At 50.3% G+C, this 15,192-nt stretch overlaps 4 protein-coding genes across 4 annotated transcripts; 1 reads left to right on the top strand and 3 right to left on the bottom strand.

Annotated features, from left to right (window-relative positions):
* The first annotated feature begins 133 nt into the window (after positions 1–133).
* F4807DRAFT_115381 (uncharacterized protein) lies at positions 134–2,574 on the top strand. Its single transcript, XM_047992823.1, has 2 exons — positions 134–419; positions 497–2,574. Exons 1-2 carry the CDS (start codon positions 396–398, stop codon positions 2,288–2,290), a joined length of 1,818 nt encoding a protein of 605 aa, XP_047858652.1. The 5' UTR covers positions 134–395; the 3' UTR covers positions 2,291–2,574.
* Positions 2,575–2,926: 352 nt separating this feature from the next.
* F4807DRAFT_406788 (phosphatidylethanolamine N-methyltransferase) lies at positions 2,927–7,109 on the bottom strand. Its single transcript, XM_047996321.1, has 3 exons — positions 6,447–7,109; positions 3,800–6,366; positions 2,927–3,737 (listed from the first exon to the last, which is right to left on the bottom strand). The coding sequence occupies exons 1-3, from the start codon at positions 6,595–6,597 to the stop codon at positions 3,663–3,665; spliced, it is 2,793 nt and encodes a 930-aa protein (XP_047858651.1). The 5' UTR covers positions 6,598–7,109; the 3' UTR covers positions 2,927–3,662.
* Positions 7,110–8,112: 1,003 nt separating this feature from the next.
* F4807DRAFT_455772 (eukaryotic translation initiation factor 3 subunit-like protein) lies at positions 8,113–9,173 on the bottom strand (the record flags this gene model as incomplete). Its single annotated transcript, XM_048000774.1, has 3 exons — positions 8,113–8,337; positions 8,423–9,071; positions 9,157–9,173. 3 exons carry the CDS (start codon positions 9,171–9,173, stop codon positions 8,113–8,115), a joined length of 891 nt encoding a protein of 296 aa, XP_047858650.1.
* Positions 9,174–9,968: 795 nt separating this feature from the next.
* On the bottom strand, positions 9,969–13,200 carry F4807DRAFT_115340 (uncharacterized protein). Its single transcript, XM_047992821.1, has one exon. It carries the CDS (start codon positions 12,728–12,730, stop codon positions 10,154–10,156), a length of 2,577 nt encoding a protein of 858 aa, XP_047858649.1. The 5' UTR covers positions 12,731–13,200; the 3' UTR covers positions 9,969–10,153.
* Positions 13,201–15,192: the final 1,992 nt, after the last annotated feature.

Raw genomic sequence — 15,192 nt, 5'->3', positions numbered from 1 at the left:
CCGGTAATTGGAAGACAGGAAGATTGGAAGTCCCAACTATAAAGACAAATTGGGGCGGAATTGGTGGAATTGGGGGGGTGGAAGCCACCGACCACCCGCCTCGTTCACACTAATCTTTTTAAAGTTCCGCTACCCGAACTTCGGTAATGGGATGGGGTTCGCAGTTGATACGCCCCTGGCCCTTTTCTAATTGCAGACCTTCCTTGTTCATTATCGTTCATTATCCATTATCGTCATACAAGCACCACCAGCACACAAGGCTGCCACATACTTTCCCACTAACCCAACGGCAACCTATGCAGTTCCTCTTGCAAGGAGGTTAAACCGCTAAGCCCCTTTGTAATAGTCGACCCTCGCCTTTTACGTCGGATCGCTTTACTGGGCTGCTCGGGATCATGGAGTCGTCCCCCTTAATCAAGGTAGGATCACACACCGCAATGTCGGGGCCGGACCCGACCATGCATTATTCCTCGCAGCTAAACCCGTCGAATCACAGGCGCATGATCATGCGAGAGCCGCATCCATAGCAACCCACACGTCCGACACCACTGTCGCAGTGAACGAGCACACTCGAGCCGCCGGCGAGTTCGCCAACGCTGCTAAGAACACCAGCAGCGTCGAGGCTCTGCGGACCTTGAAGTTGCTTGAGCAGCATCACCGCCGCCTCTCCGAACTGCTCCAGATTCCGGGCAAGGTGCCCACCTCGCAGAACTCCGAAAATGACTCCCAGGTCAGCGAGAAGGACGAGGCCATCCCGGATGCGGTCCCGGCAACATCGTCGAAGTCTGATGCCGCCGGAGTCTCCAGCGAGAAGGGTAGCCAGCCCCTACCCACGCTACCGAAGCAACCACGGTATCCAGCGCGTGATCTAGGTGCCTCTATTGCCAGTAACCTAGCCTCCGCTCGTGGTATCCGGTCGAAGTACCGCTCGCAGCCACTCAGTCCGAGCATCTCTAACACCGAAGCTCCTGGCAACATGGACGCGGCGTCACGAAGAAGCGGAAGGACCAAGATGCAAACCATGCTCGATAACTCCGACAGGCCTAGCACCCTATCCTCCCCCGAGAAAGAACGAGCTCCTCGGCAGTCCACATCCCAGAACCAAGCTGAGAATTCCACCTCCACCGCCGCCAGCGACGAGGGCTTCTCACGCTTCTACAGCGCCTTCGGCAGCATCATTAACCGGATCTCCGCGCCCCTAGCCTTCGCAGGTCTCCCACTAATCAGCGAAGAGGACCCCTCCTCCCCTCCATCCACCACCTCCCATACCAACACTAACACCCACACCCACACCCCCGCCACTACCCCCTCTGAACCTCAACCCAAACAACCCTCCCAAAAACGCTCCTCCCGGATCCGCAACTCGTCCGCGGGCGTGGCGGAGCCGGACCTCAGCAAGCTGTACTCGAAAGCGGCCTTGCGGGCCGTGACCCGCGACGGCCAGTCCGCCGCCACCGACTCCTTCTACGTCGTGCCGACGAGCGGCCACACCGCGTCCTACGCGAGCATCCTCACCTTCGCGGACAAGGAGAAGCGACGCTTGGAAGCCCAGGGCGGTGCCGGCGGCCTCGACGACATTACTAACGATGCAGACGACAACGACTTCGCGGACGCGCGCGGGCGCGGGACATCGCCTGCGCCGCTGCCGCATCGGTTCGGCGGTGCGCGTGGAGCGCGCACGCGGTATGGGGATAGTAGGGATGTTGGGCCGGGGAGTAGCAGCAGAGGCATGGGCGGAGGGACCGCGGCGGATAAGGGGGGTAACAATAACAACAGCTCGACGGCGACCGTGATCGAGGAGCTGTACACGGAGAACGCGAGCCTGAAGAATATGCTGGATCAGCTGAGCCGCAGGCTGCACGCCTTCGAGAGCATGAGCCAGAACTCGGGGATGCGGCTCGCGGAGAGCATGAGGCTTATGCGGCCCGGCTCGCCGCTTTCCGGGGCCGGGGGAAAGGTTCCGCCGTCGTTAACGTCTGCGTCTTCTTCCGCTGGTGGTGGTGTAGGAGGAGGAGCGGCGGGAGCGGCGGACGAGGGCCTAGCGAAACGCAACAGAGAGCTCGAGGACCAGATCGCGGTTATGGGAAAACAGATGGAGGAGATGGAACGCAGCTACAATAAAGCGCGGGCCAACCTCGTCAGGTACCGCGAGAAGTGGGAGCAGCTAAAAGCCGGCGCTAAGGCGAGGAGAGCGGGCGGTAGCGCGAGCGGGAGTGCGGGCCCGCCGCAGGGAGGGAGCTCTGAGGTCGGGGGGATCGAGGAGGGGTTGAAGTCGCCTAGTTTGGCGTGAGAGCTGCGTCTGCGGTCCTGAGGGTAAGAGTTCTTTTTGCGGGGGGTTGGTAGGTGGTTGATGTCCATTGTAAGGGCGGTTAGGAAGGGCAATCAGGCGGGTTGCTAAGAAAGGGGTGACACACCGGTAGCGGTAGAAGGTGATGGTGTGTTGCTGGAAGTGAGCGAGTTAGCACTACGTTCTCGAATTGAATTGGATTGAATTGAAAGTAAAACGCTACTAGTGAACACTATGCTACGTATATCTATTTAGTCGAAACAAAGCTGGCTTGATCTTCTGTTATACTTCTATATATACGTACTTGTGATTGGGATAAGAAGCTTTTTATGTATGTGATTCTTAGTGAAGATGAGTAAGTGGCTGAGACCTACTGTGTAGGATATGCGATGCTATCTAATATTTGCCTTGACAGTTTTCATATACCCTGAGGTGCCTACCTACCTAGGCATATACTGCTTTATCAATGAAATGAGAATGTAGGATATCCATATCACAATATAACGTACCGTACCTACCTAATTATCATCTTCCCCATCGACCTGTCTCGATCACTTGCTAACAAATCATTCATGCCTCACTTATAAAACCGATTATAATCTTGTTCCTAGAGCCTTAAGGTAAGAATTCCAACATACACCTCCTTATAGGAGATCACATTAAAACTACAATGTACATAGATCGGCAAGTTCGACTTTCAGAGGGAGTATTAACACAGCAGCCATAATGGACAACGAACCATCCAACCATATCCACAAACAACCCTTCACATATATCAAATTCCTTACTTGAAATGGAGTAAATTTTTTCCATTGGCATTGGCACTACTATCTGGCCTTTGAATCAAAGCTTGAGCCTGCAAAACCCCGAAGTATTTAACAAGCTCTCCCGAAAAGATTCGAGATCGCAGCATCCCATCCACATCATCGTCATAACTCATCTCAAGCCTATCCATCAAAAAGCTAACCCCGACAACTCCGCCCATGTCTCTTCCTTCCCTCCCACTCGTAGGTCGAAAACAGGCCAGAGCCAACCCCTACCATATGTCCACGTAATAGTAGCACCCAGCTTTCCCAAAGACTTCTAAACTCTCCAACTCTCAAAATGCACGATATACGTGATGTTCAGTACGTTTATAAGCCTTGGAAAAGTAGCCGCCGGTTTTTGATTTTTGGCATCTCAACAAAATGCCAGATGCAGAACGAACAATAACGAGAACATGCATGCTTCGACGGGAAAAGAAGACTAGGAAAGACAACATTGATGCTTCAACACGAAAACCACGCCGCACCAAAATCTTCAACTCCGTTCGATGTGCAGAATGTGTGTGACTTAATATCACTCTATACTCCAGAATCATACGCCCTATACCCGATTAAGGGCCAAGTGGTTCGTGTTTCTCCTCATCTGGTGTCGATGTTCCCCTAGAGCGTGACATACTGTACGGAGCCTAAGAAAGTCGTTAGTCCCATTATCCCATTTTCGCATAGTTAAATCGGTCTCATCACTTACCAAAACCTGCTTTGCATTACAAATTCTCCAGGCCAAGTTCTTAACATTGCCATCGGCGGGGACCACAGCAGGCGTGAATTCGATACCGAACATCTGGTGGATAGCATAGACTAGCCTCTTAGCATACTTGCCATGCCGTTCTACGTGGCTACCGAACGGCTCGATTGGTGTGCTCGGTGCAATATCCGGGTCTCGGTCGAGGCAGTTCTGCACCACTGGTAAAAGAGCTGATTCGACGGCTTCCTGGATGGATACTGATGTGTCCGCTTCTGCATCATTGTAGTCGAAGCGGCCAATATGAATCTCGAAGGGTTGCGAGATCGACATGACGTTGTGGTTTCCATCATGGTGGTAGCGGAATTCATAGACACCTTGAGTCCACCACAACTTGTCTCCGGAAAATTCCATCTCGCCACTCACAAGGTTGACATCACCGTTTTCAGAAATTCCGACGGGTTGATCCCACTTCAGGATACCCTTGTCAGCTGTGGTAGACTGGTATTGGCCAGGTACGGTGGGAATCCATCGTCCGAGAGACGAGAGCTCGGTGATTTCACGAGAACGGTTATCAGCCACCATGTACAGACCGATCCAATCCTTCTTCCCGTGGTTCGCCGGTGCCGTCCACTTGACCCTGATCGGAGCGCCATATTCAAAGATCATGGTCTTCAATTCATTGGGGAATTGACCAGCAGTGCCTTCCTTGCCACTAGCTCGTTCCGTCAAAGCAGAGAATCCGGATGCTTCGCCCTCGACAGTCATGGAGTAGTGTTTCGGATCGAAACCAGCGAGATCGGGAGAAAGCTTAGTCAAAGTGAGACGAGCAGGATACTTGTTGAAGAGCGCCGTAGTATCCCTAACAATTGTTGAGACACCCGCAGCTAACTTCGGGCGTGCCGTATCTAGGAAATCTTCGACAAAGTGGGACGTATCATCCATGACTTTGTTCACACTTGACTGCCACTCTGCGACAGGTGGGGGTAAAGAACGCTTAATGAACTTGGTCAAGCCAGCTTCGCGCCTGAGCTCGCGGCCATAGACCTTCTGCATGTGCGGCTTTTCGACGAACTGAAGGAATCCGATGGTGAGAAGGTGGCTCACCAATGCCAAGGCGAATATGGATCTGCTCCATGTGATGATAGCCGCACCCCATAACCCGGCCGTCCCAAGTACTCTCTCCGGGTTGTTCAGAAAACGGTAAATCGAGGTATAGGTAAGCTTTGCCTCTTGGTCGAAGAAGAAATCACCGAAAAACCAGCCAAATTCCCCGAGAGAATCGTAGATGCTTACGGCAGTCCATATTTGAAGAGCGATGAGACTAACACCGACGACGTGTCGAAGCATCACGAACCCGTAGTTCCAGTCAACTGGGACACTGTACATCTTCCAGCAAGCAGCAGCGAAAAAGGCATAGCACATGGTTTGAGTGATGTGATAATATCCTTTCCACTGTCGCCAGCCCTCCTCCGGAGTCTCTCCAACCTTCAAAAAGTGGCGCGTCCATGCTTTACTGTTTGACTGTCGTGTGAGGATTATACCTAGTCCGACAGAGTACCAGAGTCGAAATACAAGTGCGAGTGAGAAGAAGAGGGTTTGATGTAGCGGGGTTTGCGGCGTGGCGAAAGCCATAAGAGCGACGAGTGACATGTTTACGAAAGTAGAGTAATCCACAGTTCGTAACAAGTCGATGTTCTTGATACCCAGTAGATTATGGATACGAGGCCTGAACGGCACCTCACTTTTACGAGTAGGGGGATCGTACGTCTTCTCGATGTGAGGGTTCTCCACGAGAACTAAGAAGGCAAGCTGGGCAGCATGAGCCACAATGGAGATGAAGAGAACCGAATAGCTAGCCGCAAGCGCGGAGATGCCGTAATATCCAGCGTACCCGATCGAATACATAGGATGAGGCGCCATCTCGAATACTCCATCGAATGTCAACTCTTGATCGATCAAGTAGAAGAAATCACCCCAGTACCAGGCGTAATCCTTCACAACTCGGTGGGCGTCGAGCTTAACCCACAAATTGAATCCAATCGCTGACCAACCGAAAATCCATCGAGCAGCGGTGACGAGCGAAGACTCTCCGGCAGGGCGATGTCCGCAAGCAATTGCAAACAGACAGTATGAGACGAAGTCACACATAAGAATGAGGTCCACAAGTCGCCTAAAGACGAGCCAGGTGTTGTACTCAATTGGAGCTTCCTCGAATTTGTAGTCATCGGGAATCTTGATCTCCAACTCACGCTTCAGCAGCCTATACAGCCATGGTCGTGGATTCTTGCCACTGGACGGATTCTCGAACAGCTTCCAGTTTCTAGCCCATGCAACAAGTTTGTTATCATTTGACTGCAATCGTAGAAGGATGCCGATTCCAAGGTTGTAAGATGTTCTCCAGAAGAGAAAGATGATTGCGAATGTAGTGCTCTTTATAGAGTCCGGTAGGAGATAGAGGGTTAGAATGTGACCTGCAAGAACGGCAAGAACAATGACATCTGATAGGTTTTTAGGTTCTCTCGGGTCGAGGAGCTGAGAGACCATATCGTGTGTAGTAGGAACGGTGAAGACTGTCAATACAAAGCATTGATTAGTATACGGTGCTGTACAGCACAATTTCATATATCTAGTCGGTATTGTCTAAGCTTACTTGTTCCGTCTGGTGTGCGACCATAGGTCTTTCTATTTTTTGGTGATGAAACAACATCTTCAATGGCTTCATCGCTGTCGCTATTCTCATCTGTTGCTAGCTTTCTGCGGCGCAACTCGCCAGCATCCGAGGGATCGACGGTTGCACTCATTGTGCTAGCACCTTGACACCTCTGTTCACCTTGAAAGGTACCGTTGAATTTGAATTTAAACGGTGTTGGGTAATGAACCTCGTCGACTGGCAGCCATAGAAACGGTAAAAGAAAAAGAAAGGTAGTAGATTTGGTGAGTTGGGCAACGAGAATGGAAAAGGAAATGTGAAGGGTGAACTTTGTGGAGGAGAAATTGGGATTTTGAATAAATTGAACGAATAGAATACTTGGCGAATATGCAAGTAGAAAGTGGTCGACGGGAACGATGGGGACGGGAAGGTTCAATTGGATGAAGAAAGGTTCCACGTGAGAAGCATTTGCCGACGGCTTTGGTCTTCGATGTTCGATGTCCGGGATCTTTTACGACGTCACTATTGCCTCAATCCTGTTCGTTTTAGATGATCGTGGTACTGATCGATTTTCAGATGCTCTCTGGAGCTCTTAGCTTTATAACGTAGCAAACAATTTTTGAATTGGTGTCGTCTATTCGTCGTCTTAAGGCTGAAGGATCAATTCCTACAGGTACGTCACATGCAAGAAAAGCGTGGATGGACAGGTACAGCACGTTCTGGAATGCAGGCCTCTGCAAGATACTCGGTTGTTTGATAAGCGAATGTCACTGGTTGATAAAAGAAACGCCACGAGGGGGCTGGAGGGGTAACCCCAAAAAGGAAAGCGATACTATATGGCAACAGGCCGTAGCTAACCGACACGGGAGTTCTTTCCAGGACTCTCTATTGCTCACACGACACCTGTGGGTAGTCCATTATAATGATGCCATAAGTGCATAAATGGCATACAAGAAATCTCATGTGTTAACTTAAGATTGAATCATAACGAATACGATGAATCTACACGTACGAAACTGTGTAGTATAAAAATACAAAGAGGGCAATCCTACAATTTCATTAGGTTGGACTATGGCCTTACTGGTAAAGTGGCATTCTATCTTCTTCGTCTTTGTCGAATACTTCCAAGACTGCCTTTGGCCAACAAGGAAAATTTATGAGTGGTTCGTGAACTTGGAACACCACCTAAGGACCAAGGTTGGCTAGGTACTCTGAAAAGGGCTGTCATGGACTATGGTCTCCTCCGCCACCCCTTCAAGGTTAAGTAGGTGAGACGACGAAGAGGTATCGTAGAAGAGGTCTTAATCCCAAATATCGTATAGTTTTCAGCATCCATGGACCATACCCTACGATATATAGTCCCCGTAGACCGTAGACCATATACCAGGTCCACCTTACCGTAGAGAAATAGACACATTCACTTCACGAAGTCCTACTCTGAAAAGCCACAAGATTTAGATTGCAACCGAATCTATTACGTCCCAAAACGCAGTCTGATCACATATTCATATGCCATAGCCACGTAACGGAACCGAGTTTAATGCCATCCCATAACCTCAAGCCATATCCGTCCCTCGTTGCCTTTTCATCGCCACCCACAACGGCGACGTGTAGCTGGTGTAGGTAACTAATAAACCCCATTCCATCCTAACGATCGTGAAGCAGTTTAAGCAGCCTTCTTAGCAAACTCGACACGCAAGATGAGGTGCTTGAAGCCGTAGCCGTCCATCTTGTTGCAGGCCTTGACGGCGTCGTTGCGGTCCGCGAAGCTGATGAACGCGAAGCCCTTCGCCAGGCCCGTCTCACGGTCCTTGGCCAGGAACACGCGCGTCACCCGGCCGAACCGCTCGAACATGTCGCGCAGCTCCGACTCCTCCGCCATCTCGGAGACCTGTATGTCATTCGTCAGCAACAGCTACAGTAGAGAGAGGGACATGTCTATTTTTGAGGAAGGGAAAGAGTAAAATAAAACTCACGTTCGTAACACGCAGCGTAGCAAAATCATCGCGCTCGCCATACTTGCTGCCGCCCATCCTCTCACCCCCAGCCGCGCCCCTATCACCCCTAAGCGCAGGCGGGACATAACTGCCCTTCTTCCCCGCTCCCGCCGCGCCCTGCGCAGCCGCCATCTCATCCGCGACGCCCGCCGCGACATCCGCGGCCGAGCCCTCGGCACCGACCGGCGCCATCGTATCCTTGTACGGGCAACGCGCCGTGAAGTGCTCGCCGTTGCAGATACGGCACTTGACGGTCTTATCTTTCAGCTTCTCCTTCATCGCGTTGGCGGCGCTGCCGCCCTCCTTCGCCTCGTCCTTCACGTCCTTGCGCCAGTTCGTGCTCAGCCGGAAAATGATGTTCTCGCCCACGGATGTCGTGTCCATCTGCGGGCCCGCCCCGTCCTTCTCGCTCAGCCCGAACTTCTGCCACGTCTTGCGCTCTGCTACGCGAGGGTTGACGACTTCGCGGTGCGTCACCAGGCGGATCCGCCGCGTCGTCTTGACTTTTTGGCCGTTCTCGTTGTACCGGTACGTGATGGTTGTTTTGGTGCCATCCTTGTTCTGGATCGTCTGCGGGGGAGGCAGTTCTACTGCGACCTCGTCGCCCTCGTCGTCGTCGGCCCAGTCTCTGTTTGATGGGGCGGTTAGTAAATCCATCGTCCATGCTATCACGTATCCACACCGGATTCAATAAAATTGCGGGTCTTAATTACCTGTTCTTAGAAGCCATGATTGCGGTTATTTTGACGGTGTCGATGAGGGAATGGTGTTGATGTAAGTGGGAGTTGCTTTCTGACGGTTGGTTTTTGTGCGGTTTGGAATAATAATTTCAAGTCTGAGTTTGAGTTTCTAATCCAAAGTGTGGGGTCCCAAATTTCTTATCGGTACCAGAAGATTTGCCCCGCGCTATCAATTAACGTCCGCCTATGTGGTCTGTGCATTTGACCCTAGGGAAGAGCTACTTGGCTACATACAACCGAAGTCATGATTGCCTCATAGCATAAAGGTTCCTCGCATGTATTTGTTGACTTAAAGCAGCACAATTATAATGATTTCTCACAAACAACATAAAAACATGTTCTTCATGAAGAAGCAACCCCTTAAGTTTCATCATACATAGCATAATGCTTTATTTAACTTTTACTTTTTTTGATATTACACCTAGATGATGTACCCAATAACTTGAATCCCTAAGCCCTCAACATTGATCTTCCTTGGTTTTTTGGCATAGAGGTAGGTAATATGAAGAAGAAAAGTCCAAGTGCCGCCAATAAGCTGGCTGAAAAGGCGTGAGTCTTCAAAGAGACATATTTTCCAAGTTTTTCCAAAAAGTTTAAACATCCCTCATCTCAGATTATCGTATCCATCATAATATCTTTTTTGTCGATATCTCTTCGTCATCTTTCATCGCCTCACAGCATTCAACAGCCCAACAACCAACCCAACTTCAAACAAAATACATCGTCATCCGTTTTACATAACATAAAAAATTCAGAGCATCCCCGTAAGGGCCTGTTGTATGTTGTTTCTTTCCGTTCCGGTAAGTTGAGTCTAATATATAGGCATAGAGAAACCGAAACGCCAATCATTATCGTGGGGCCCGTAGGTATAAGGTAAAAATACAATGATATACACGAAGCAAAATATAGAGTCAAAAATATAAGTCAAAGAAAAAAAAAAGGTGTGCCTTGTAGGACAGTGTGAAAAGTATTACGCCCTGATACTCCTAGGTAAATTGGAAGAGCGCTTAGTAGGGATCGGGGGAAGTGCACATGTCGGTGGAGGAGCTGGAGGGGGTCCCTCGGCTAAGTGTGGTAAACTCCTCCTAGTCATCAGAGTCCTCTCGCCGAAGTCCGCCCCCAAGTGATGGTTTGACGTCGACTCCTGCTGTAGAGTCTTGAGAGAAGGCGCCGAGCGCTTGGGCATACATATCAAAGGCGGCGCCAGGGTGTAGGAGGGTTCCTCAATAGAGGCCAAATTATACTGGCTATGGTTCATAAATGAATGGCGATTGAGGTGGTTTGCGTGAGTGTGGTGAGATGGGTTATCAGCTAGCAGAAGCGCATGTTTAAAAGATTGATGCCCAAAGTTAGAGTTCATCGATGATCTCCGCATTTCGAGGGACGATGATGCTCTACGAATTTCTTCATGGGGCTTTATGGTGTCAATAGACTGAGTTCGGGCTGGTCGAGCAATGAACGATTTATCCACGTCAAAGTATGGAAGCATTGGTTGCTGATATTGTTGACTAGCACGAGCATTGCGTTTTTCATGGAACGGCGCGATGACGCTGGTGCTGGTAAGATTCGCTTCTTCCGTCATCCGTTTTAAGATCTGACTCTCGGGCGTTTCGCTCCTCTCATGCGGGCTTTGCTTTGGTGCATAGTTAGGCCGAGGCGCGAACATGGACGGCGAGTCGGGTGCCTGTATGGAAGGGCGAGCTGGGTTGGGCGGAGTGAGAGGTGAGTATGGCGGCCTTGGTGAGGGCTGATCTATGACGATAGAAAGAGGGCGGGATATCGCGAGTTTTGTTGGCGGACTTCGTCGGACTGGTCTTATCGGCCCTTCTCGGTCGGACGCCTGCGGCTGATGTTCACGGGAGGCTGCGGCGGTCAAATTCATAGCCGAATACCGCCGGCCGACAGTATGTGGTACGCTAAAGTTAGGTACGAATTGATGCTTGTCCTCTTGAACCGATGTTAGCGAGGACGGCAGGGTTGAGATCGAGCGGCCCCGGACATCTAAGCGAGGATCGAAACTGGGGATCATCGTTTGCATCGACTGTCTCCGGATCGCGATGGCGGCAGCATTAGGACGCGGCCTCACTTCGGGAGTGGGCGGCAAGGGTTTTTGAGTTAGTTGGAAGAGTTGATCTTCTCCATTGCTGGAGAAGCTCGCTCGAATCGGGGAACTAGTAGGCGACGATTCTGCCGAGGACACGATGGTCCGTTGTCCAGACGAGATGAACGAGAGTCGGTTGCCGCTGCTGCCGCTACTACCACTGCTACCGCCACTGTCTCGAAGACTATCCAGCCGTTGCCCATCCGATGAAACCAAGCTTGAACCGTCATCCAACGTTGATTCCGACGTCCTCTCTGATCGGGGTTCCACAGTCTCGGTTTGTTCTGTAGGGTCGGCCAGTGTGTTCTCCTGGTTCCATGAAAAGTCCTGAGAGATGATGCGCGAGAAGCGCGTTGGGTCTCGCACAATTAACGTCCTCTGGCTTGCTTGGTTCTTCAATATTTGGCTGTCCTCCATCTCGGGCTTGCCCGTTTCTGAAAGCTTCTTCTTACCGCCCAGGGACTCAATCTCTCTTCTCAGGATAGCAAGCCAAGTATCCATACCTTCCGGGTTTTCAAACACAAGTAACATATTAGAAACTTGTCGCTTCTCAACTCCTCTTAGAGCGAGCTTCGATCTAAGAGATTTCGCATCCAGAGCTGGGTTCCCGTCAGCATCCATCGATGATGCCACCTGTACCACCCAGTGTTTTCCAGGGATGAGGTCACTGGCATAAGCAGCGGAATCCCGCGTTAGGTGTAGGATCTTCTCGGGTAGCCTATCGAATCGACCTTCTCCCGCATATTGGAGTAAGTATCCCGAGGTGACGAGTGCGTAGACCTTGTCTGTCCATTCCGGGGCATGCTTAGATTTCTTCCTCCTCTCTGCCTCCCCCAGATTACTCCTCGAGAAATCGTTCTGTTGTGAGTTCTCCTTGAGCTCGTTGAGACGGGTTAAAGCTTCTATCGGGGTGAGACAGGTTGCCAGTGTTGCGTACTTGATTGCCTGTGGATACATCTGGAACAGCGGCGGGGGGATAAATCCGGTTATCGAATCCCTCGTCTTTGGAGACCCTTGCTGACGGAGCTTGTTTTGGTTAACAGTAATGCTATTTTGTCGTAATCTTGAAGACGCCATAGACCCCGTAGACCCCGGCGACTTTATCGAAGACGGAGATGAGCTAAGGGAAAGCTCTGAGCGAGAAGGATGCAGTCTGTGAGGCCAATTACCGATATCCGCCAACGACGAGCGCTTCGAACCATGCCGTGATGACTCCCGTGACGAGGGTGCTTCTTCCACTATTCCTTCATTCTTTACTATTTTCGATTTGCTGAATATATTCCTCAAGCCGATCCTGGACTCACGCTTGGTAGGTCGTAGTGGGACCTTGGCCTCATTCTTGATAACTGTTATGTCTGGAGGCCTAGCTCGTCGTATATCGCGTGAACGATTCTGTAGTGCCTCAAGAGCCGGACTCGTAGGACTCGTGGTGCTTGATTCTGACATTGTGTATTGTGTGTTGCGTGTAAGTGTTGTTGAGGAGTTAGTGAGGTAATGATGATTATGGTTTGCCGAAAGAGCCTTCGACTATATATTATTTTTGTAGTAGGCGGGCAACGAGATCTGAGATCTGCGGTACGTCATCCAGAAACATATACTCGGAGACGAAAAGCCAATGCAGTAATAATAAGGTCCGAAGAGGCATGTGAGACTTTGGAAAGAGTGTAACCAACAAGTCAACGATTCGGCGAGCCTCAATGCATCAGTCGAAAAACAGCCGAGTTAATGAGGGGAAAGTAACTAGGGCCCATGAGCATGAAGTCAAGGCAACCCTGTGTTGTAGAACTTTGAGGCGAGGATGGTCCTGTGAGAATTTCTAATCCGGTAGACAGCCCTAACTCCCGGCGCAACTATACGACAGGCGACGGCTAGTAGTATATAGCTCCAAGCTAAATGTATTAAATGGTCGTCAGATCTTATTAGTGGTGGAGTTTGGGCAAAAAGAAAGTGAGGACTAGATCGTGAGCCTAACACGAGACGGGAGGATAGTCAAGCGTTTTAGAAGGACAAGATTAAGGATTAAGAGACACTACGTCTAAGCCACCGGCACAATGCCGTATAGATAGAATAGTAGTGTCAGGTAATGCAAGTAGATCGAAGCTCGTGGTCTGCTGGTCTGCGGTCTCATTCTCTTACGGGCTGAGACCCTTAAGGGAGAAGAGGAAGAGAAGGGCTGGGACAGGACGAAGAGGTCAGAGAGATAACTCGCATGCTATGTACATCCATACACACATGCAAGCCTGCAAGCCCGAGTCAGAATAAACCCCGGCATCAGAACACGGTCGAAGAGTGAGAAATTTGGGAAGAAATGGGACCTTGGCTGGTCTAGGATTCGCGCGAGAGAGAAAACCCCCCCTGGTCAAAAAGTTACGAAGTGAGTGGGTTGGATGTTCTTGGACTTGGATGTCCTTGACGGCAAGGGAAGAGAAGAAAGACTCCCCCCGGTCATGGATCTTCTTCCAGGGCGTCGGCCCATGACCGTGCGGCTTGGTGTGGGACTAGCGGACGCTGCTACAGTACCTGTCGAATACTTGTTTTGTGTAGTTTTACGTAGTTATTTCCGTCGAGCCTACCCCTGATCTACATGTAGTGTTGATGTAACTCGTAAGGCGTCTAACACTATTATCACGACTTTCTCCAGTGTCCATCTTTTTTTTTTTTTAATCTTTTTTTTCTCATCCATCAAGTTTGAAATATTGGAATTGCTCCAGTTTGTTCATGATCGTGCCGAAGTCTAGCAATTCTGGCATACGATCGACTAACGCAATACAAATAATCACAGATAGGCGCGGAGCACGACAGGATATTTCATATGCAGGCGATGGAGAACCACCCCAAACGTGGTACTGCCGCCGCGAACGCCAGACCTCTTACGTTCTTACGTTCGTCTGACGCTCCGAACATGTACCCATCGAAAGGGCCGGTTCGCAGTTGCGTACTGCGCAGTAGCTGGGCTGAGCCACTTGGAGAATTTAAAGATTTGCTAAATTATTTCCTTTATTCGGAAAGAAGCCGACGAAAATTCCCGCCTTGCCTTGGAATGAATTGCATTGTAATAACGAGATAGCGACAAGAGATTCAAGTTGTCCAAAGCGTCTACAATCTGCGGGCATAGACCAATTACTTTGGACTTGAATTTTCCGCAGCGCAAGTTTGTCACGTTGCGTGCATCCCTAGGGTTTCCAGTGTTGTTTTGGACCTGTGAGAAGAAACGCGCCGGCTCGACCCCTGACTGAGATGGCGAATCATCGACGTGCCAGGATGTGATCTCATTCGTGAGCCGCGAAATACTGTTTGGGGGCTGCGGGCCAGCAGCTAACTGGCTAGCATTGACCACCTAGTGCTGCTGGCTAGCATTGACCACCTAGTGCTGCTGGCTTTGACAGTGACAGTGACAGTGACAGTCCAGTTAGAAGGCGGGGGAGAGCACGGAGGAGGCATCGTCACCGCATGCGAATGCCAAGAGTTCTCGTCTTCCCTTTCTTCCCTTCTCGTCCTTAGATACTCGTCCTAGGTTGCATTCTCGAGAGCTACGGCGTGTTCACTGGCTCATTCCCCTCAATTGAAGTTCCGGTAGAGAGTCATGTTCGGTACTACCTAGTTCTAATTACCAGTAATAAGTGCCGATACCTACTATGAAAGATATGAACGATATAAATGATATGAATGGGCGATTGGAGGTCTGATCGTTGGTATTGATCTAATACCTATCACCGCTCGACGACGGGTGACGGATGATGTCGTGTCGATCGTTCAAGATGCAAAGATATTGTACCTAGATGTCGTAGATATCGCCATCGAGAACTGGTTGGCAATACGTAGCGAAGCTATCTCGGAAGACTATTGATCTTACATACAACTTACAATACACAATAGACCACAATATAATCCGCCACGCTTGGTATGTA

Source organism: Annulohypoxylon truncatum (genome assembly GCF_022578515.1).
Source record: "Annulohypoxylon truncatum strain CBS 140777 unplaced genomic scaffold F4807scaffold_2, whole genome shotgun sequence".
Lineage (NCBI taxonomy): Eukaryota > Fungi > Ascomycota > Sordariomycetes > Xylariales > Hypoxylaceae > Annulohypoxylon > Annulohypoxylon truncatum.
This window is presented reverse-complemented; position numbering and strand designations above follow the sequence as displayed.

Excerpts from the sequence above, each read along its gene's own strand:
- F4807DRAFT_406788 (XM_047996321.1), bottom strand. The coding sequence starts at position 6,597 with ATGAGTGCAACCGTCGATCCCTCGGATGCTGGCGAGTTGCGCCGCAGA. Across the intron at positions 6,367-6,446 it reads TCGCACACCAGACGGAACAA|TCTTCACCGTTCCTACTACA; the intron begins GTAAGCTTAGAC and ends TTGTATTGACAG. Across the intron at positions 3,738-3,799 it reads GTAATGCAAAGCAGGTTTTG|GCTCCGTACAGTATGTCACG; the intron begins GTAAGTGATGAG and ends CGACTTTCTTAG.
- F4807DRAFT_115381 (XM_047992823.1), top strand. The coding sequence starts at position 396 with ATGGAGTCGTCCCCCTTAATCAAG. Across the intron at positions 420-496 it reads AGTCGTCCCCCTTAATCAAG|GCGCATGATCATGCGAGAGC; the intron begins GTAGGATCACAC and ends GTCGAATCACAG.
- F4807DRAFT_115340 (XM_047992821.1), bottom strand. The coding sequence starts at position 12,730 with ATGTCAGAATCAAGCACCACGAGTCCTACGAGTCCGGCTCTTGAGGCA.